The 24,309-nt window shown below is 36.5% G+C and overlaps 2 protein-coding genes across 2 annotated transcripts; both read left to right on the plus strand.

The window, feature by feature from the left end:
• The first annotated feature begins 4,999 nt into the window (after positions 1-4,999).
• Positions 5,000-7,135, plus strand: LOC132555000 (uncharacterized). Its single transcript, XM_060219334.1, has 3 exons — positions 5,000-5,080; positions 5,254-5,470; positions 6,000-7,135. Exons 1-3 carry the CDS (start codon positions 5,063-5,065, stop codon positions 7,133-7,135), a joined length of 1,371 nt encoding a protein of 456 aa, XP_060075317.1. The 5' UTR covers positions 5,000-5,062.
• Positions 7,136-16,179: 9,044 nt separating this feature from the next.
• Positions 16,180-21,788, plus strand: LOC132555550 (ceramide-1-phosphate transfer protein-like). Its single transcript, XM_060219903.1, has 2 exons — positions 16,180-16,316; positions 19,455-21,788. The coding sequence occupies exons 1-2, from the start codon at positions 16,180-16,182 to the stop codon at positions 19,966-19,968; spliced, it is 651 nt and encodes a 216-aa protein (XP_060075886.1). The 3' UTR covers positions 19,969-21,788.
• The last annotated feature ends 2,521 nt before the right edge of the window (positions 21,789-24,309 follow it).

Genomic DNA, 24,309 nt, shown 5'->3' on the forward strand with positions numbered 1-24,309 from the left:
ATGCCTGGTATTAATTGTTGATTGATAATACTTAATGTTTTAATATTATCAATTATCTGACGCCATTAAATCAATCATAACCGCAACTAAGATAAAGTGATGATGTCATTATTCTAAGTGTTGACGTCATGCGTACCTGTCACGTAACCGTGACATCGTAAATAACAGAATTGTTTATTCGTTCATGGAATCCTCCGACAACATGTAACTGAATCCATGCTATACCTGTTAAACAAAAAGATGATTATACACCGACCCTACAACAACTATGGTACAAAATTGTAGATGTTGATTTATAACTGTTCAACCACTGTGAAGCGATTGATCACGTGTCAAGTTCAAATAAATCGGTTCGAGTTGGTCGATGTTCCGGTATCTACGTTGTAATATATTGTTAAAAGTAATATCAGCCTACGGAAGCCTGTAGATGACATGGAAACAAATCTTAACATCATCGAATAGAAACCAAACGGAGCTTTGCCTTAAAATATAAATATCAGTCCAAATTATAGAAGTACAAGATAAAATTCTCACATAAAAATGTCGGCAATACAATGAAATTATCTTTTTTTTAGTTGTTTTTATTTATTTGTTTATTTATCTTTACGATTTGCTGACGTGGTTATGTTCTTGGGTAAGACGTTTTGTACATTTTTTCTGGATGGCAAATGACTGGCCTTCTGTATGTTATACAGTACAGTAGTCACCAGGTACGACAGTGTACAAGGATCCACACCTGAAAATGACACTGGCTGTTGACGGGCCGATAAGCTCAACCAACAAACATATGATACTTTTGGAATGAAGTGGGTGTACATATATTGTATTAATTTAGTAATGTTCTAAAAAACATTATTCTTTGTACATCGTGGAAAAATGATATGGGATATGTTTACGTGAAAGTCCAAAGGAAACAGACTTGCGGATTTATATACATGAGGTAACTTTAATACGGTTTAAACGTTTGAAGTTTATTAATTTTGTTGAAATATGTACTAAGGACAGGTTAATTTCTGTATTTTTCAGTTTTTTACCGCTGGTTGGGGCGCAAGCTAGATGCAACCAAGAACCCCTACACTGTGTTTGTGATGATTGTGAACCATGGCTTTAGGAACTGGGAACTTTGTATATGTAATAAAGGAACTCATCAAAGGCGTTTAGTTTGTATTTCTTTGGACTCACTCGACATCACACAGGTTGATGAAAATTATGGGAAAGTTTTCTGGTAGCCATAGTGATCTCATTGAGAAAAAATATCTTTATGCGACATGAAGTTGGACTTGTTTGATGCTCGTTAGTTTTCCTGTTGGTTCCGTTATTGTATACCTTGTTCTCATTTGAGAGCGTGATGTTTCATGGCGGGTGTCGTCGATGAAGCAGAAGACGCTTACTCTTCCGGAACACCTGGTCTTATTCTCCTTGTACTTTTTTCATAAGTCTCCGTGTAAGTCTTTCAGTTGTTCATATTTTGCCCTAATTTGATGGGATTGGAGTTTGGATTATTATAATTAGAAAAATTTTTAATTTTTTGTTTTTAAAAAAGCCAAGTCAATAATTCGCATCGAATACCAATTTTCCACGTGTTAAAGAACAACCTCCAACCGGATAGTTCATGCTTCAAAACATTCAAAACGAAAAACATCAAAATTACCAGAGTCTTTATGAACCAGATAAATCTTAGCGATTGTCCTTTTCTCAAATTGGATCTTTCTAGCAATTGAATTACTACTAAAAATGGTTTTTACTGACAAGATTTGTTCACATTCCTTACATTAACCAATAGATAACTATCAGCTTAGGTAGTGTATGTAGATCAGAGCACATTTTTTAATTTATCGAAAATGGCGAATAAACAGAAGCTGCCAAAAATAACATTTACAGTAAAGTTTACATTTGTTCTCGCCGAGCCCTCATACAAAAATAACAATATTTACAGTTAAGTTTTGACATGCTTTCACCGAGTCTCAAATACAAAAATAACAGCATTCACCGTAAAGTTTTGACTTGTTCTCGCCGAGTCTCCATATAAAGATAACGTTTACAGTAAAGATTATGATTGTTTTCGCGGAGCCTCCATACAAAAATAACACCATTTACAGTAAAGTTTTGACTTGTTCTTGCCGAGCTTCCATACAAAATTAACACCATTTACAGTAAATTTCACATTTGTTCTCGTTGATCCTCCATATTTAAAATGTACTTTTTATGAAAGCACACCGTGTTGCACACGACCCTTTAGTCTTACAACAGACAAAATGACATGGCTATGGGGATTACCGCTTTTTTTGTGCGCTGTCGTACATGTAAGTATAAACCTTTTTTTATGAAATTTTGAACGTTTTTTTTTCTGACAGAAAAATAAGTTTGTAAATTCTTTAACAATGTTTTCTTTTCGTCACTGACATAGAGATATCTTATGTTACATTATAATATCAAACAATTTTCAGTTGAACAGAGCTTCATACTTCAGACAAAAAAGTTAAACGAGAGACATCAACAAACGTTTGCTTGTAAAATATATGTGACATCATTTTCTATATTTAATTTGCCACACTATCGGGCAACTATTGACATCATAATGTCCAATATTACGTGACGTCAATATTGGGAAACATTTAAGAGTTTGAAAAAAGGCTTATTCATGACAAGCTTGCTTATGCCCTAGGCTTTCAGAAAAAAAATTAAAAATATTATATCAAAACTGTTATTGATTATTTTAATAGAACTGATGTCCACAGCACTGATACGTTAACGAACATTAAATAACAATAACTGTATTTTAAACACCTCTTATGTGATTAGTTGTACATGGACCACATGTTTCATGCCCGTGGGCATTAAATGATATATTTAAAACTCCTGTGTCTACTGGCTGTAAATGATTCATATTGACCAAGAGACAACATTTATCTTTGTATCCGGCAATGACATATGTAACATTTGTAAAGTGATGCTAGCGAATTGTGTCACTTTAATTTTTTTTTTTTTTTTTTTTTTTTTTTTTTTTTTTTTTTTTTTTTTTTTTTTTTTTTTTTTTTTTTTTTTTTTTTTTTTTTTACAAATTACAACTTTCAGTAAACTACAAGTGCATCTTTTTAATATAACAATCTAACTTTGACTGACATCTGCCAAATATTGATCGATACAATTTCTTAATAGATTATTGATTTTTAATTAATTATAATCACCTGTTAATTTTTCTAAGGTTGGGAATGGACAATCGCAGCATCCCCTAGACCGATTACTAGGTAGGTGTTTATATACAATCAATAATTTTTGTCTTTGTTATCAATTGACTTATTTTTTTGTTATTGAAAATTGAATTATTAATAAACATTTTGATTTTTGTCACATAGCAACGTGTCGTTGCTAATCACGATTATTGTGTTGTTAGATAAGTCATATGTGTGAACTTTTACTTCAGGTTCTTTAAACATAACCTGAGTTTGCGAACTGTTATTGTTTATATGTTAAGTGTTTCTTTTGCTTTCCTACAATTTCATTTTTAAAAGTTCAGGATGGAAAGTGGATTGGTCAAAAAGTTCGCCCCATAGATTATGGTCTTGTGAGATACAAGTCTATTAGATGCGGACTAAAAACAAATTTATATACAGACTTCAAAAACCGACTAACAATAATATCGTGTATTCTTTGAAGTCAACAGACTATAAAGCGGAACTGAAGCGTTTTGCGGTTACCTAACATGTAATTTTAAATTCACGTGTCCGGATAAACACAAATGCTAATTATAGTGAATTTTCTTTCTGTTTCGTTTCGTGTCAGATTAGAAAAAAATACTTTAAGATTTTTTATTCGTTTCGCCTAGAATCTAGTGAAAAATAGAAACAATATTATGACAAGGTCAGTAAAAATTGGATAAACTGGAAACGAATGTAAGATGCTGTTTATCACATAACTTTGATATTTTTTGCGAAATTTTCACAAAAGTCGTACAATAATTGTTTTAACGAGATTTAGATATGGGGACTCCACCATGAATATTTAGGTAGTTTGATATTGAAATAGTGTAGTTCTAGATTTGTTAATGCCTGATTAATACTTTGAGTTTATTTCATTTGTAATAATAATACAACGTTTGCCTCCTAACATCGCTGCATCGTGTAGTTCTAGTCATCATTTCATATACAATAGTATATGTACATACTACCAGTATCACATATAACAATGTGATATACATGAAAGTATTATGTAGGTAAAAGCTGTGATAGCTTACAGTTTTTTTACAGTCAATACAAACAGTTTCACACGTGTCAACTCTGCCACTCACGTACAAATGACATTTTTCTACGGATTTTTTTTTTTAGTTCACATTGAAAAAGTAGCAAAGACTTCTGGAAAGATCCGAGGTCCTAAGTCAGTACAAACAGTTTCACACGTGTCAACTCTGCCACTCACGTACAAATGACATTTTTCTACGGATTTTTTTTTTTAGTTCACATTGAAAAAGTAGCAAAGACTTCTGGAAAGATCCGAGGTCCTAAGTCAGTACAAACAGTTTCACACGTGTCAACTCTGCCACTCACGTACAAATGACATTTTTCTACGGATTTTTTTTTTAGTTCACATTGAAAAAGTAGCGAAGACTTCTGGAAAGATCCGAGGTCCTAAGTCAGTACAAACAGTTTCACACGTGTCAACTCTGCCACTCACGTACAAATGACATTTTTCTACGGATTTTTTTTTTAGTTCACATTGAAAAATTAGCGAAGACTTCTGGAAAGATCCGAGGTCCTAAGTCAGTACAAACAGTTTCACATGTGTCAACTCTGCCACTCACGTACAAATGACATTTTTCTACGGATTTTTTTTTTTAGTTCACATTGAAAAAGTAGCGAAGACTTCTGGAAAGATCCGAGGTCCTAAGTCAGTACAAACAGTTTCACATGTGTCAACTCTGCCACTCACGTACAAATGACATTTTTCTACGGATTTTTTTTTAGTTCACATTGAAAAAGTAGCGAAGACTTCTGGAAAGATCCCAGGTCCTAAGTCACTGAAGGACAAAATAGCAATCGTTGGAGGAGGACCATCTGGCATTCATATGGCTTATAAACTTAAGGTGTGTGTATTTCTCTCAGAGTAACAAACCATACAATATTATGGTGATGTCATTCTTTACTGCCACAATAAGTCTTATTACGCGAATTCAAACATAAAATATGATGTTTACGATAAGTTGTCGATAATATTATAGAATCTTGTTTAAAATTATTCTAATGATGACTTTTTCAGAAAGCTGGATTTAAAAATGTCGTTGTGTTCGAGCAAGGAAAAGACGTAGGTGGAAAATCGAGAACTATATATCACCGAGGTGTTCCGCAGGAGTTCGGGACATGCTACGGGCAGCCAGACTACGAGAAAATATACGATTTAATCCGAGAACATGACGCTGGAGACATCCTACCTATGCCTGGTCCAGACATGTGGGTTGATACCCCGGCGGGTAAAGGTGAGTGGAGAGATAGCAGATATCCAATGGGTGGCTGGGTAGAGATATAGATATGAATATGTACGGATGGGTAGAGATAAGTGGATATGATATGGACGGCTGGGTAGAGATAGGGGAATATATAGATGATATGAACGGGTGGGTAGAGATAAGGGAATATAGAGATGATATGAACGGGTGAGTTGAGAAAGATGGCGGGAGCGGTAACATACATTAGTTAGTCTGTTACTGAAATCTTGTTTTATCCTCAAAACTGAATTCATGAATTCACATGTCCACGAAATTATAAACACTTCGAAGTTCACATGAACTTCAGTGCTAATCGATTTCTTGAGAAAAAATTTATTACTAAATCAAGTTCTAGCAAAAAAACCTCGAAATTTGAGACCGACGAAATATATCGTTTTACAGTATCTTTTATCTAACGTGTGAAAAATCATGATAATGATTGAAATGAGAGGAATATATTCTCCCGGTCGTACTATTCAGTGTTTAGATAATCCTTATATATTGTTGTATTATTTTTCAGTACCACTTACGACATCTCAGTACTACGCTCTAGAAGCCCGAAAGTTGAAACCAGACCTGGCCAATGGTACTGAAGGTATATTTTTCCAGTCAGCTGTTCAAAAATACATTGGCATACATAGATCACTGTTCGGAGAATATGAGGGGATGTTAATGCCACGCCCAAATCGTACCGTATTAGATGCTACGGATAAGAATTTCTTGAAATTCTTACAAGAACACGACATCGAGATCTTAAAGGCGCTTTTCTTACCTGCTGCGACGATGCAAGGCTATGGTCACGTGGACGAGATTTCGGCATTATATGCAATGATGTGGTTGACGCCTAACTTCCTGTTAGGGTTGTTGCAACGAACTAATGGAGAGAGCAACATCAAAATCGTCAGCAAGGGTTTTCAGTTTCTTTGGAAGGAAATGACACGACAGAACAATCTAGATGTCAGACTAAATAGTCAGGTTATTGGAATCATACGATCACGAAAGGGGTTCCGAATAATCTATAAGGACTGCAAGTTTTGGCGTCTTGAAAAATTTGACTTTCTGATTTTGACGCCAACTATGAAATCATTGTCAAACGTGATAGCGTTTAACGATGAAGAAAACTCACTATTTCAAAAGACTTTCGGTTACTATTTCATTACAACTCTAGCTGATACGACATACGGGAGACGAAGTGGGGCTCCCACAGGTTACTATGCTGACAATATAAAGGGTAAAATTGACAATTTTGCCTGGGGATTTCGTGACTCGTATGCGTCTTTGAATGATATCGTTGGTACTAATTACTCAAGCGGCGTATATCCTGGAGGTACTGACGGGAAGAAAATACAGTCTTCCATATTTTATCAAATGCCACAGTCCAGACCAGACAAAAAAATCGCTAGAAGAATGTTACGGGAACACATCAGGAGCGTGCATCAGGCTCGAGTACTAAATCTTGAGAAACAGATAGTGTGGGACTACTTTCCAAGGTACTCTGTGTCTGATATGGCGACCGGGATATTATGGGATATATTTGATATGCAAGGAAAGTATGGAATTTGGTATATAGGATCTTCAGTATCGTATGAATCCCTTAACGGGGTCATAGGTTACAATAATTTGCTTTTGAAGCACGCGGAGTTGCCCAGAAAGTAATTCTGTTTATCTTGTCTATAAGCAATTCTCCCAACAATTTTTATATTGTCACAATGTGTTACCTGTACGTGATACATTAAGAGTGAATATGTTATGCAGTGCGTTTTGAAAATATTTTTCCGAAATTAGGAAATGATGAAGGTATTGCCTTTTAGGAGTCCCAGTAGTGATTTCTATACATTTAAAACCTTAACGTATACTTTAATGATAGGCATGTTTGTCTCTCATACCATCAATGTTATTCCGTGTTTACAGGACAACAGGTATATTTCATTAAAACTGTAAAATTTCGAAAGAAACAAAATTGGCATAAGCTATAAGTAAATATTCATTGGTTGACCTTTAAACAGTGAAATAAAACAATGTGCTTCTGCATTATCTCTGACACCTGTGTGCTGAGTATCTCTATGTCGATTCAGGAAATGTCATATCCTCAAAAAATAGTTCAAGGTAATAAACACGAGACTAGTCTGCAAGGGTCTAGCTTCGTATTATACGATGGAAAAAGCCGGCAAACAAACGAACTCCACCAAATCTAACTTAATATCACACACCGGAAACAGCCAGCCAACAAATGTTTACCATCAAATCTAACTTAATATTACAGACCGGAAACAGCCAGCCAACAAACGTACACCATCAAATCTTACTTAATATCACAGACCGGAAACAGCCATTCAACAAACGTACACTATCAAATCTAACTTAATATCACAGACCGGAAACAACAGGCCAACAAACATGCACCACCAAATCTAACTTAATATCACAGACCGGAAACAGCCAGCCAACAAACGTGCACCACCAAATCTAACTGAATATCACACACCGGAAACAGCCAGCCAACAAACGTTCACCATCAAATTTAACTTAATATCACACACCGGAAACAGCCAGCCAACAAACTGCACCACCAAATCTAACTTAATATCACACCCGGAAACAGCCAGTCAACGAACGTACACCATCAAATCTAACTGAATATCTCACCCGGAAATAGCCAGTCAATAAACGCACACCGCCAAATCTAACTTAATATCACAGACCGGAAACAGCTGACAAATAAACGTTCACCACAAAATTTAACTGAATTTCACACCGCAATCAGCCAGCCGACAAACATGCACCACCAAGTCTATGTACGTGCATCAACAAATATTACCTCATATCAAACAACGTAATCAAAATGTTGTCCTCTCTTTTTTATCATTAATAGACATAAAAGCCGAGGTAAGTGATATTTTGACAATACATTTACAAAGATTAAACTTGTTTACTGGAGACCATGGTTGAACCAGCGATTGAGCTGTATACAAAGTCTTTGGTATACGAAAGCACAGTATATTCCACATCCTAATAGGCTGATCGATTAATTATTTTTGTGACATACTGTCGATATCTAATTCCGTCCAGATATCTTTCGGCGGTAAAGGGAGAGACATGTACGGTTCTCATTCTTTTCGTCGAATGAGTTTCTGTCTTATAAAAATCTCAAACCACAAATTTTGTTTAAAAAGTGGAAATTTATAAATGCGTGTATTTGTCAAAACAACTGAAATTGCGTAATGGCTTACCACCAAAACCCTGTGCTTAAATATTTCAAGCTAGCTTCCATTGCATGCTGCCTTCATTTGGTCCATAATAGTTCATCTTTTAGATTGAAAGCAAATAATCGTGTTTGTGATTGCGATCAAAATATCGTCGGAACTTTCTCGGCGAATACGGAACTGCAGTGTGCCAGATGGTGTATGAACATTCCTGAATGTTCTACTTTAGCTATCAACACAAACAACCATGTGTGTTTGATGTTGTCACGGATCTTGTCAGGATCACCATTTGTCGGAGGGGTGGAATGGGTCATCTACGAAACAGACCACGGTAAGAAAAACAAAACTGCTATCGGCCCATTATTTACAATTGCCACCATTTCTCGTCAGTTATTATTTCCTCTCAGTTTTGATCATCAACATATCATTCAGAACATTTGGAAAATATATGACTGGACAGTCGACAATGATTGGGGGAAGGGCGGAGCAGAAAATTTAACAAATTCTTTAAAATCTTTCTTTTTCTGTACGAATTGCAGAATTTTGTCCAAATTTTGTCTGAAGCATCCTTAGGTGAAAAAAAGGAATTTTCACGTCGTTTAAGGGACTCGCAAGATTTAATTGTCACTGAAACTTTGTCAGAAGCATCCTTTCATGAAGGGAATCCAATTAGCAGTAAACGGTAGGTTTCACCGTCCTAAGGTTTTAGAGGCGAGGTCGAATAAGGAAGATATCTTATAGATGTAATCATTGAAATCGAAACTTCTCTTGTTGCAACGAAGTTTGACCTGATTTTGTTTTTAAACATCCTTGGGTGAAGAGAAACCAACTTTATGTAGACCAAAGTCTGCAGAGGTACATGGCCCAATATGTGAAAATTATATCATCTGTATGGATGAAGATTTTACAAAAAAAATACAGAGATTGATAAAACCTTTCCATACGAGCTAGATGTAGTAATGCCAAATAAAGAATAAAGAACTCGTCATTAATGTTAAGTGGTGTAAATTTTGTAGCTTATGAGCCGATTGATAAAAATCCGAAGTAGGTCGATGTTTTATTCGTTTGGTAGGTTTCTAAGATGACCAGTGTTTACATCATGGCTGCTAACACCACCCAAACCGATCGAGATTCCCTATAGTCTATACCAGAATGGTCATTTAAAAGTAGGCTGCACTATAGTCCATATCATAAATGTGCACATAATACATAGCACAACAGTGTATGATTTTGTAATTCCTCATCTTTTGGGGAAAATGAAACAAAATAATAATTTAAATTTTTTGAAGCGGAAAGTGAAACATCCATGTAAGCGGTACATGCCCCATGGGCCTGTTGTAGAGTGTATGACTGGGAACTACATTGTGGATTTTGGATTTGAAAACAATCATGTATTTTGTTTGATAAAAACTATTATATGTTTTTAGAAAACAAAAGGTGTGTCGAAGATTTTTGATTAGAACTGAGCACAACGAAATGTTCAGTGCGGACAAAGTCGTAATTTTCTACAAATGAAAACGACAAAAGAACACCAGCATTAGACAAATCGAAATTTAGATAGATGCTCAAGGAATTGAAGGCAAAATACATATATATGCCTAAATAGTCGGAGGGATTCATTACATAATGCTGCACGCGCTTGTTTAGTGAATTCCGCCCATTTCTTGCAATTCAGATTCAAATTATTGGAAGGTGTCGCCCGATCCCTCATTAGTACGAAGATTGTCAAACAAAATTGGGCGAAAAAGGTCATGACGAAGTAGGATTTAGTCTCGATTTAGCTGTAGTAGCACTGATTCCACTTTTATATTGCCAATAATCCCTAGAGCTAGAGCTGGTTAGCTTAATTCTTTGGTTTCGTCGAATTTTAATCGATTTGGAAGTAGATGGATAGGAAACTGTCGGAAGCTGAGACGAAACTTGGCAGTGTGTTGCCCGGAGCTGAATTCCAATTTACTCCTAATGCTCCTTTACGTGACCCTTTTTGGAACAATTTCATTTATTGTTGTTTATTTAGTCGGGTGTATAACAAGTCAGCAACACACTGCTTTTCTTTCTCTAGATAAAAGCATATCTACGGAAGCGTATTCCGGCCACGTTTTGTTTTATTTTAATTCGAAATTTTGGGATATTAACCAGAAATTTCGAGAAGGCAACTCGAAATTTCGAGTTAGTAGTCCGACATTTTGAGTTCGTAAGTAGAAATTTCGAGTTGTTATCTCGAAATTTCAGGTTCGACTTACAAACTCAAAATTTCGGATTACTAACTCGAAATTTCGATTTGCTATCTCTAAATTTCGAGTTGCTATCTCAAAATTTCGCGTTGCTATCTCGAAATTTCGGGTTAATATCTCAAAATTTCGGATTACTAACTCGAAATTTCGAGTTGCTATCTCTAAATTTCGAGTTGCTATCTCAAAATTTCACGTTGCTATCTCGAAATTTCGGGTTAACATCTCAAAATTTCGGATTACTAACTCGAAATTTCGAGTTACTTACTCAAAATTTCGAGTTGCTATCTCGAAATTTCGAAATAAAATAAAACAACGTGGCCGGAATACGCTTTCGTACATATCAATATGTACACCAATATTTTGTGATTTCGCATGATATATTTATTTTATAGTATTTTTCACCAATCATTAGATAAAATACATTTATCTCGGCACAAAAGAGCCCTACCAACATGAATTTTGTAAATTCCTATTTAAATCTCCTAATATACGTCGCCAAATTCATAGTGAACGGTATTGTAATGAATATTTTTGTTACATCCCTAAGAACTATTTTTAAAACGGTTGAGTTGTTCTGTCCACAGTTGATTGTCCGATCTCTGACACCCAGATGTACATACGGGAACTTAACACATGCTTATGGTACACTTCCCAGGGATTTTACACAGTTTACGAAAGCATCGACATCTGTGCGGAAAGTGGCGGCCATCTTGTAAAGATAGATTCTTATATGAAACAATCTCTTGTACAGAACCTGATTGGTAAGTTTTATAAAGTATCGCACGCTTTGCAAAAATACTGAGTTTTTTTTTCTTCAATGGGATCTGTTTGACAAAGATGAAAAATGCGTAAAATAAATAAATTAAAAACAGAATCGAAACAGAAAATTTCTGTGAAAAAAACTTCTCCGTTGATTAAAAACTTGATATTTCAAAGAAGAAGAAAAAATCGCAGTCATCTTATCTTTAATTCAGTAACGAGGCTGCTGTTTGCTACTTAGTATACAAGGAAAAGTAATTAAAACTGAACATTTTTTTAAAGTTTTACATAAAAGAAAAAGTGACATATCCGATATGACGAGATTCTGAAAAGGTATTTACATTACTACACAAGATGTATTTAATCATTGTAACAAACAATCTATCCGCTTGTTTCTAGTATTTCAATTGAACATTAATTGTTTTCGCATAAAAATGAAAACAGCTGAGCATTGATATGTAAACAGAAGTGTTCCTTCACAATCGATGTAACGATGACAATGTGTAAATAAAACAAAGATTTACGTGATAAATTTTGAAAACTTTCAAGTGCGGTTGTATCGACATAAAAAAGGAACATTGTCCAACATACGGTGGCCCAGTGTCAGAGACCCTCTTCACAACAATATCGTGTCTGACAAATAACAAAAGATTAAGCATTTCGGCCTTTTCTTTACAGTATAAATTATTGAACTGCAAATACATCGTATTTTACTTTGGATATCAATGAATCGATTCGACACAGGATAAATATTTACAAGGCTTATGTTCAGGGAGACTATCGAGCGTTCCTCTAAGGCTTAATTAGGTATTCGAAAAATGTTCTTTGATTACACAAATAGTGTGAAAAACATAGAGACAATGGGTGAAAGAAGAAGTTTAATGGTTTTTCAAGAATAACATACATATTTGTTTTATTACTTTCGATTATGGAAGTAAATAAACGACGTATGTTATAAAACGTGACAGACAGAAAAAAAATGGATGATTTACTTTAAGAGAAAAATATGGGGTGACAAGAATTGAATGATTCCGTAATTTGATATAACTTCGTCATAAATATCAATATTACTACGTCATTATATCAGTATTATTACGTCATAAATATCAGTATTATAACGTCATCATTATCAATACTATGTCGTCATAAATATCAATATAATGAAATGAGTCTTAGTAATTTTTATTTTTAGCAGTATTTTGGAGTTCTTATTTTTATTTTAAATCGAGAACTCAGAAAAAATACATTTTGACAGGTTTTAAGAACAAAATAGTAGTGAATAACATCACAACAGCAGCCATTTGGTTGCGCCATTTTCAGTTCATGATGTAACGTCATTGTCTATTTCTGGCTGACTCAGCCAATGGGAAACGTCCCAGTGTATATTACACTAGTGATATATACAAAAGTGTTACATGTTGAAATTCACAGGATGACAGAGCGAGTATGAAAGTTATATAGGTTTTATTGTATACTTTCTATATTGGGGTACACAAAACTTTATCAGAGTTAATGGAATCATGTCGTTACAGGTAAAAACGTGAAACGAGCCTACATTCAAGGCAACGATACCATGGACGAAGGTGTGTGGAGGTTTGACGATGGCTCCCTCATGACATACTTTAACTGGTATATTGGCATGCCTCGCGGCAGAGCAAATCTAAATTTTCTAATCATACGACGATTGTATGACTTTCAGTGGCAAGACCACGATATTGTGCAAAAAAATGAAGGCATATCTGTAATATGCGAAAAAAATATCGGCTAAAACAATCTGCTTCGGCACCGTTTAAGGCATTTATAAAAAAGAAATGGTCGTTGATTACTTTCTCGACAAGAACGAAATACCAATCGATGAACAAACATGATCCTGGATGTTCTGGCTGAACTCGGAGAACATTCTTTTTCCATTTTTATCAACTATGCATTCTTAAAAGATGGTAGTTCAGGTAAATGCAATGTACCTATGGCGGTGATAGTAAAAAAGATAACACATAAACTAGCTTGTTGTTTCTATAGTAACGGAGCTAGAATTCATTTTCACAGCTTTTATTTACATAGTTCTTCAATATTTCCCCTCAATTAAGGAAACTCCCTATAAAAGTATTTGTTTCTAATTTTGCTATAATCCCCTAAACTGGCTGATACTATCAAAGAGTGCAGGGAAACTATTTTACCGAATTTTGTCACACCTATCCACTCTACACCCTACTTATCAGAGTATAAGTCACACCTATCCACTCTACACCCTACTTATCAGAGTATAAGTCACACCTATCCACTCTACACCCTACTTATCAGAGTATAAGTCACACCTATACACCCTACTCATCAGAGTATAAGTCACACCTATCCACTCTACACCCTACTCATCAGAGTATAAGTCACACGTATCCACTCTACACCCTACTCATCAGAGTATAAGTCACACCTATACACCCTACTCATCAGAGTATAAGTCACACCTATCCACTCTACACCCTACTTATCAGAGTATAAGTCACACCTATCCACTCTACACCCTACTTATCAGAGTATAAGTCACACCTATCCACTCTACACCCTACTCATCAGAGTATAAGTCACACCTATCCACTCTACACCCTACTTATCAGAGTATAAGTCACACCTATCCACTCTACACCCTACTTATCAGAGTATAAGTCACACCTATACACCCTACTCATCAGAGTATAAGTCACACCTATCCACTCTACACCCTACTCATCAGAGTATAAGTCACACGTATCCACTCTACACCCTACTCATCAGAGTATAAGTCACACCTATACACCCTACTCATCAGAGTATAAGTCACACCTATCCACTCTACACCCTACTTATCAGAGTATAAGTCACACCTATCCACTCTACACCCTACTCATCAGAGTATAAGTCACACCTATACACCCTACTCATCAGAGTATAAGTCACACCTATCCACTCTACACCCTACTCATCAGAGTATAAGTCACACCTATACACCCTACTCATCAGAGTATAAGTCACACCTATCCACTCTACACCCTACTTATCAGAGTATAAGTCACACCTATCCACTCTACACCCTACTCATCAGAGTATAGCTTGTGCGTTCAATTTTGCCAAGACATGTTCCAGGGGTGAGGAGAGCAAAAGTGATCGTGAACCTTGGAGTATCGAGGCTGTATCAGCTGCATCAGCTGCAACAGACATAGATCGATATGGATACGAAAGTTACATAATGAATTGAGAATCGCACAACGAAATTACAGCAACAGTTTGATATTTTTCCTTCATGTATTTACGGTAAAACGTTACTTTACTGAATTATATTATAAAAGTATTTCTGAAATGTCTCTGAATTTTATAATAAAGAAAACAATGATAAAAAATGCCAACACTGGTTTTAAAAAAATCTCACTTGAAATGGAATTTCTTTTGAAATCCTGTAAACTTAAATCCTGTAAACTTTTACATTTGCATTTAAGACGTTTTCGTTTCCGACGCGTTCCACTATTCAAACTATCTTAACAAATTATCGTACACACAGGAAAATCAAGGGACACTGTAGAAGTTCTATGATTACACCCACCATTTCTAATTAAATATGACCATAGTTTGTTCTGAAACTGAAATAGCTATAGGGGAAAGTATTATCGTATATAGTAAGGGAGACAACTCTAATATAGAAATGAATGCATCTTAAAACTATAGTATATATTCATTAAGTCAACAGAAACTACGAAACTGTGCTAAATCTCCTTTGATGTGAGAACCAGCGATTTGTCTTTATACAATTTCTTTGTCATTTGCTAGCAGACCACCGCTAAAATACATTTCAGGAATATGCCAATGGGATTGCCAGCAGCAGTACATCGTAATGTTATCGGAGGCCTACTGTCTGTTTAAGATTTAATCAGTGTTTCAGGAACTTCAAATAATTCCCTTTCAACAAAGCATGTCAACTTATAAGTTTATAAAAGATGAAATTTATCATGACCAATCCTGACGTTTATATAAAAAACATCTTTGACCGTGTCGGTAAAATGACGGCTCCTATGGGCTATAAATGCCATAAAGAAGACGTGTCATTTTCAACGTCGCCAGAGAATCGAATCACGTCAACTAGACAATGTCCGGCGACGGGCAATCACGGAAACGATAAACCATCATCATCATCGTTGTTATTTTCACCTAGTGATGAATGACCAGCTGACCCGGTCCTCGAAATCGTATAGAAACGTTTTACATATACACATGAAATCACAGGTCCCTGTATGTGCACTTCACCGTATACTGTACAAATTATCATATCCAGCACGATCCCATTGGACCGAAAAGGTTAAAAAAAATCAGGTGTATAATTATCTCTTCTCAGTAGCACTGATTGTTCCTCCGACATTTGTACTCTGATTTTAAGTTTCATAACCCCTAACACGATGCGGGTCACGTGTTTCTAAATATAGCAAAATACACACATATACTCGCTAGCGAGAAGGTAAACAACACATCATTCACAGTCATGGCCGCAGAGTTCAGGACGGATGTGAAACACGATTTTGATTTGGAGGTCGTTCTGGACGCTTTCAACAGCTGTAATTTACCGGACAATAGTTTAAACCTTGACTACTATGTGGCAGGCTACCAGGAACTATGCAGGTACGTTTTGAATTGTAATACAGACAGGCCAGGCGGTCATGTACTGATCAGCTGATCACATAAAGTCCATGTGTACCTACTAAAGAATATACATATACATTGAAACGTCTCAGAGCTTTAGACATTGTGATGAACTGCTATTATGTCTTAAGAAAAAAAAACACCAGTTCTTTCTTACTTTGTACAGATATTTACACAGATTTAAGTCTATTTTTAAAACACCCTCACTTTCATAGCTTAATTCAGACGGTTTACATAGACTGCTAATATCAACTTACATTTCGCTTTGTATAATTTCTCAAAGATTGTACAACCACGACTAGAGGTATGGTCCTTGGTGTTTTCATTTAAACGCTGCAGTATCAACTTTACAGCTGTACAATAATATATTTGTTGATCATATCAACAGAGAAAATGGATCTGTTTAATACCTGTGGTTTCATAAAATGGTGGTAAAACACGACACGAATTCCAAATCGATTAATGAAATACATTTACAGGGACCCATGAATTGGTCCCGAATGTATTTTAGACATATACACCATGTCGAGAGATGTGATTTAAACCGAATACTGACCTACCCCCAAAACTGTCCAAAAAGTTATAAACACCTCGGAATATGTTAAAGTACCTTTCTAATATTTTCCGAAGTCCCTGTGATACATTTACATAACTTTACTGCGAGGTTAGGGTTGTGTCTCGTGCCAGTGTGTTAGTACACACGGCATGCCAGTACAGGTATGAAGTAAATACGTTGAATACTATAAAAACCTGTGGCCTTGATATCCCAATACCGAAGATACGGATTGCTCGTATTCAAATTTATAATTCTGTGTTAAAATATTCCTCTGACGTTTCACAAACTTATTCCTGTCTTTACGCTCATATACGGTTAATAGATAGGTAAATGTGTACAATATATGTACGATACTATACAATGTGAAGGCGAGGACTTGAACCGGTACAAAGACACCAACAATTCATACATATAAATAACTTAATGGTGACACCAGTTTTGTAGTTACATTCATACACGTAGCTCAACAAAGGTCCTTAACAACAACCCGCTTGTTCATTAGTGATCTGAAACTCATTCACTTGGGAGAGGCATCAAGAGAGAGAGAGAGAGCGAGAAAGTCACTTTGGAGCGAGATCGAGGGAGATTGGGGAAGTATCTAGGGAAAGAGATCTAGAGAGAGTAGGGAAGTCACATTGGGACAGAGATCTAGAGAGAGCGAGGAAGTCACATTGGGACAGAGATCTAGAGAGAGTAGGGAAGTCACATTGGGACAGAGATCTAGAGAGAGCGAGGAAGTCACATTGGGACAGAGATCTAGAGAGAGTAGGGAAGTCACATTGGGACAGAGATCTAGAGAGAGTAGGTAAGTCACATTGGGACAGAGATCTAGAGAGAGCGAGGACGTCACATTGGAACAGAGATCTAGAGAGAGCGAGGAAGTCACATTGGGACAGAGATCTAGAGAGAGTAGGGAAGTCACATTGGGACAGAGATCTAGAGAGAGTAGGGAAGTCACATTGGGACAGAGATCTAGAGAGAGCGAGGAAGTCACATTGGAACAGAGATCTAGAGAGAGCGAGGAAGTCACATTGGAACAGAGATCTAGAGAGAGAGAGCGAGGAAGTCACATTGGCACAGAGATCGAGGGAGAGCGTGGAAGTCACTTGGGAGAGAGATCGAGGGAAAGCTTGGAAGTCACTTGGGACAGAGAACCTAGAGAGAGCGGGGAAGTCACTTGTGACAGAGATCTTAAGAGAGCGAAGAAGTCACTTGGAAGAGAGGTCAAAAGAGCGCTTGGATGTCACCTGGGACAGAGATCTTGAGAGAGCGGAGGAGTCATTTCGGAATGAGATCTAGAGAGAGCGAGGAAGTCACTTGGGACACAGATCTGGAGAAATCGACAACACCTTGGTGTTAGAACATTCCTTATAACCTTTAGTATCACTAATAAGTAAAATTGATATGTAAGGTTCGGCGAATAGAGTCATAGATCGTGGAGGATAAAACCAATTGACAATGTTGTAACTGTGTGCGGTAAACTTCTAGATTCTTTTAATGTATTGTTGCCCTGACAAGGATTTCAGGGGTAAGAAGAACGACCTTTTGACCTCTTCCACAGAATAAATACAGACTCATACTAATCCATTCCTCTAAAGATAGGTGTTACATAACTGGTAACAAGTAGGTCTTTTATATAATATCATATATAATATGATGAGTAGCTCCATATCAGTCAGCGATTTTGATAGCAACAGAGAAAATGAAATATGAGGAACACGGAAATGAATCGCTCTTAAAATTGATATCGATACACATTGTAGATATACACTTTCCTGTATGATCAAACTTTGAACGTCAAACCGGGACACATGATGGTGTTAGATATAAACAACATCCTGTCCACGTTAGTGTGTTTATATACATATGTACACCAACAGTCTTGTTTTCGGTTCGCTGCCTGCGTAATTAACACCCGGATCTGATCCAGACGATCCATGACGGGAGATTTTATCTTCTATATAATCGAATGAAAAAAATATAGGAATATTATTAGAAAGAATTTATTGTGTAAATGTAGTCACTGTATTTGTGTAGGGTTCAATATTTTCTCGTGCTTACTGGTTTGAACGATATTCGACCCAAACGAAACTCAACAAAGATAAATTTATTTTAATATCAACTCGTACTGCATTTCGTAACCGGAGCAACAATCACCACTACCACCACCACCACCACCACAACCACCATCACCATCACCACTACCACCACCACTAACACCACCATCACCACCACCATCACCACCACCACTAACACCATCACCACTAAAACCATCACCACCAAGTTATATAAGGTTCGTAGTAATATCTTTTGTACATAATGCGTTAAAGGGAGACAACCCGGTATATACCTCGCAACTACAAAAATATGTTATAGATTACTAGTGAGCGTGGCATTTTCATATGTTCCCAACGCAGAATACGAAACGGATTTATGTTAATCAGAAAGTTTCCTTTAATTACACTGTATTATATCATGGTTTTGTATCCTTTTTTAAGAGGCGGCGTATTGAAACATTACACATTTTATGGGTCTTAAACACCTTTTTGATTTTTTTTCAGGTTTTTCAAACTGTCAGGAAAATTATTCGGATTTGTAGCAAGTGAATTGGAATCAAAAATCCAAATTCTGAAAACTCACCGGAAGTCAGAAAATGGAAATGCTTATGAAACGATTCAGTCTATGGTTGACTTCGAAGTTACCAATGGAATAACAAAGGTGTCTGGGTCTCCTCCATCTGGGTCTCGAACACTCTTACGCCTCCACAGAGCGCTTGGATTCATCAGCGAATTTATGGACAGACTTGCGAAAAGTGATGATGATGCGAAAACATCCGTCATAGCATCGGAAGTATACAAAGAAACGCTTGGACTGTACCATCCCTGGGTTATTCAGAAAATGGCTGGTTTCGCGATGTACATGCTGCCGAGCAGACGACAGCTTATTGATACTATGTGTAAACAGAATTACGAAAAGGCTTTGAATACATTACCGAAAGTGGTCGACGCCTTAAAACCTATTTATAACGTTACCCAAGAACTTTACGAAAGTAACGACTTGTTGAATCTACCATGATGGGTTTTCATGAAATATCGATCATTGTACGAAACTCAGGATTGGCTTGTTCGTTTTCATGGAAACTGATATTATTGTTGTCGAAGGATTGACCATTTACCTTGAAAGTCAGCGTAGAACAAGATTATTTTATGAGCGTAATAGTTATTTCTTTTCAAACACTCAAATTTATAGTTCATGTGCAACGGACCGCCTCCTCGATACTCCCCAGGTGACGATTGCTTTCGTTCTCTGCACCCTTGGAACATGTCATGACAAAATTGAAGACACAAGCGAAGCATTTGTATTGGTTTCAGGAGAAAACTAACCAATCACAGGCTGATACGCCCGTTCTATTTCGATCCCCTTTTGTCCGGCGTCGTAAACTTAAACTTTTTAACATTTTTGATTTTTCAGGAATACTCCTGAACCGATTGCAATGAAATTTTACATAAAGTTCCATGGCTGGAGGTGAACCAAAATTGTAACCATACGTGCAGGACCAAAAATTATCAAATTCAGTGAAACTTCAAAAATCCTCTCAAGTCCCAGGTATGGTAGAATAAAGTATTATACTCTTCATTGAGGGGAAGGCCTTCAGATGCTCTACCAAAATTGTAATTTTGGGTTTCACATTTCCACCAGGAGAGGGCATAAAGTTGACTATAGTTCATATAGGAAAATCACAATTTTGGACATTGTTTCTTTATTTTCTATTAGAAATAGTTCAAACCTGGTTATAATTATTAGTTTAAGAGGACAATTTAATGAGATACACATATTGACCTCGGCTGACCCCCACGGGCTGATGGGCTAGGCCAGAAATGGGTCAAATTGACTTAGATTTCAAAAATGTACTACCGTCATGAATGGAAGATTTTTATATGAAAATTTTAATCTTAAGTGTAATTTCTTTTAATTCAAACCTGGTTAGAAGCCTTATCATGGGACAGTAGTTAATGTATACACAAATTACTTTGTCATTATGTGTACAATATAGTTATGTGACTTTTAAAAAAACAAAAGCACTTCTTTAACATGTTACAAGAAGCATTTTGACTAGGGTGACCGTTAAAGCCCTTGTTGAAGATTACAAAGGAGCGACAACCAACTTCAAAGTCACTACAATATACCTTTATTTGACCCCGAACTAGTCTTCTTCTCTTGTCCACAAGATGTCGAACACGGAACCTTCAGTTATGCCATGACATGTTCCAGGGGTGCAGAGAGCGAAAGTGATTGTAACACCTCGAGTATTGAGGAAGAACAAACCGGTGGCCGTAAACGTTTTACATTCCTGTTATGAAAAAATGGTAAATCCTTTGTAATGTATGTAGACGTAAGGCGATCTGGCAGCTTTTGTCCTTCGATCTCATGAGACTTTCATCTCCACCTCCTTTTTTGTTTTTGTAGTTTTAATAATGAGAAGAACTTATGCATTCCCTTAATGGGTATTTTTTTAACCTCTATGATGTCGCAAAGCTTGTATGAAGGTGAGGGTGTGAGGGGTGATGGTGAAAGTGTGCGTGTGAGGGCAAGGATGTGAAGGTGTATGTATGTATGTGTATTGTGACAGGATATGAGAGTGAGGCTGTGATAGTGTATATGTGTGTAGTGACAGGATATGAGGGTGAGGATATGATAGTGTATATGTGTGTTGTGACAGGATATGAGAGTGAGGCTGTGATAGTGTATATGTGTGTTGTGACAGGATATGAGAGTGAGGCTGTGATAGTGTATATGTGTGTTGTGACAGGATAGAAGAGTGAGGATGTGATAGTGTATATGTGTGTTGTGACAGGATATGAGAACGAGGATGTGATGGTGTAGGTATGTGTTGTGACAGGTGTGTGTGTGTGTGTGTGTGTGTGTGTGTGTGTGTGTGTGTGTGTGTGTGTGTGTGTGTGTGGGGTGGGAGTGTGTGTGTGTGTGTGTGTGTGTGTGTGTGTGTGTGTGTGTGTGTGTGTGTGTGTGTGTGTGTGTGTGTGTGTGTGTGAGTGTGTGTTGTGACAGTATGTGTGGGTGAGGATGTGTATGTTTGTGCACGTCTTTGATAAGGATATCATTCTATAAAATTAGTTCACTCCACTCGATATTTATTGAAGATGAAATCCATTTTGATTGAAATAGAAATATATATTTTATACACACTATTATATTTATGTTCATCAGGAATAAATATGGCGGTCACTCTATACCGCACCATTATGTTGGTTTCATTTTCTCTATCTGCACAACCTGCACGCTTATCGCACGTGCGTTTACAGAACATATTTACACATGCCTCTATAAAGCCAATATAATGTACAGGTAACCCAGTTTTCGTTGCCTGTTTAACTGTAATATCAACTATCACGACTTAAAAGTTGTGCTTTAACCCTTCTATTCCTGTAAACGACTCCTGAAAAGACCCTTCATCTGCAAACTGATAACAGTACAACTGTCTCGGAACCAAGAATAGCAAAGAAGTGTGTATGTGATACCTGCAGAATGTTTTCTCATAGAAACAATATATTTCGGTTTATCCAAAGTGTTACAGGTTAATTTAGAAATTCACCACCTTCTGTCCTAAAATTGTTTTGCCATAAAAAAGACAATTTCTGTTAAAATGTCACAATTATGATAAAAATTCACAAATATGAAAGCTATGGTCAGAGTACCATTGTAGGACTCCACAAGAACATACAACGAATAGCTACCATAGCATCACCTTCTTATCTAATTGTTAGCCTTTCATTGTAGAACTTGACAAAACTTTATTCTGAAGGAAATATCAAAAAGTTTATATCGTCATAGTTCGTGTGCCTGGTAGTTCCGTCTGTCTGTTTGAGATTTGTTTGTTTTTCCCTTGTTCTCATTTGGGAACATGATATTATTTTGATTCACCAGGATTTATAAACGGGTGTCGCCGATGGAGCAGAAAGCGCTTATTCTTCCGGAACATCTAGTTTTATTACCTTTGTACTTTTTCAGGAGTCTCCGTTTCAATCTATCTTTTTAAATTTATTTTTATCGAATTTGAGTTTGAAAAAAGATTCTGTCGACATGTCGGTGTTTTCCTGTTTTTTGATTGATTCATCACCATTAAACCATTGACCAAACTTTCTCAAAACGTAAAGTAACCAAACTTTATATCAGTCGAAATTGAAAAAGGACTGACAACAACTTGAAAAGACGACTTCGGGTCATATAGCCTGAAAAGTCGACATTAAGCATAAATACTTTACCAACATCGACTCCCACATATAATTATCAAATTGTACACACGAACAAATATAAACTGGGACATGTGTATGCTTCTTCTTGGTAGAGGTCAACAGAAACAATATTATCATTAAATGTTGCTGATAAATATCCTCCACCCTCGGTATTTCAGGGGTGACGACCATTTCCGCTCTCTGTGCCACTGGCTGATACAGTCCTTGTAGATTACAAAGGAGGAACAACCAACCTCAAAACAATATATATGTACATCCAAGGATCAAACTAGTCTTTTCGTCTTGTCCACAAAGTTTTGCATATGGAACCTCAATTTTGCCCGACCTGTTCCAGAAGTGTAGAGAGTGAAAGTGATTGTAACCCACCGGAGTATCGGGGATGAACATTCCCATGAAAAATATACAATAGAAAACTAACTTCGGTACCAATCTAACAGAATTCCATAGAACACATACTTCGTAAAAGTTAAGTTCACAGAAAACATCAAACTTGAGGCTAGAAGATGTGGCTGGTTATCACCATGAGAAGTAAAGGTCGTCAGCAAAGTTATCTTCCGCCTATATGAATATGTGTTCCAACACCATTCTATGATATGTTTCATGCTGTCATGTGTTTGATAACATTATGACGAGATAAATAGATAAAAGGGAAGGTATACAATCAGCGATGTTTTTATCAACGAGTATTTCGGGTTTTCGCGCAACAAGGTAAGACAGTAACAAATGGACAAAGGGAGGCTACTCGAAAAAAATGAAATAATTTCAATATTTGACGACTTTTGCGAGAATATCTTTATACTTGAAGAATTAAACGCTCATTTGTAGTCGGTAAACTTAACATCCACCCTTTGATAAAACCTGATAAATATAACTGGTCTTATCTGTTTACACTTTTCTTCTCTGTAATATTTTACTGTCACATAATGACCTGCAGTACTGCAGTAAAATAAGTTTACTAGCACTCGATCGGGAACAGTGTTCGAACAGTTGTTCTATTTTTAGTTCTCGTTCCACAAAGTGATCAACTTGTCCACGCATGCTGCATGATAACTACGTAATGTGGGCACTTTTCTTCCTCTAATCAGAAAAGCTCTCAAACAAAGCGATGATTGTATGAATTCAAGCACACGACTGCGCTGCGAAC

Source organism: Ylistrum balloti, unplaced genomic scaffold (assembly GCF_031769215.1).
Source record: "Ylistrum balloti isolate Yb309-2 unplaced genomic scaffold, AGI_CSIRO_Ybal_v1 Utg369646, whole genome shotgun sequence".
NCBI classification, from domain to species: Eukaryota; Metazoa; Mollusca; class Bivalvia; order Pectinida; family Pectinidae; genus Ylistrum; species Ylistrum balloti.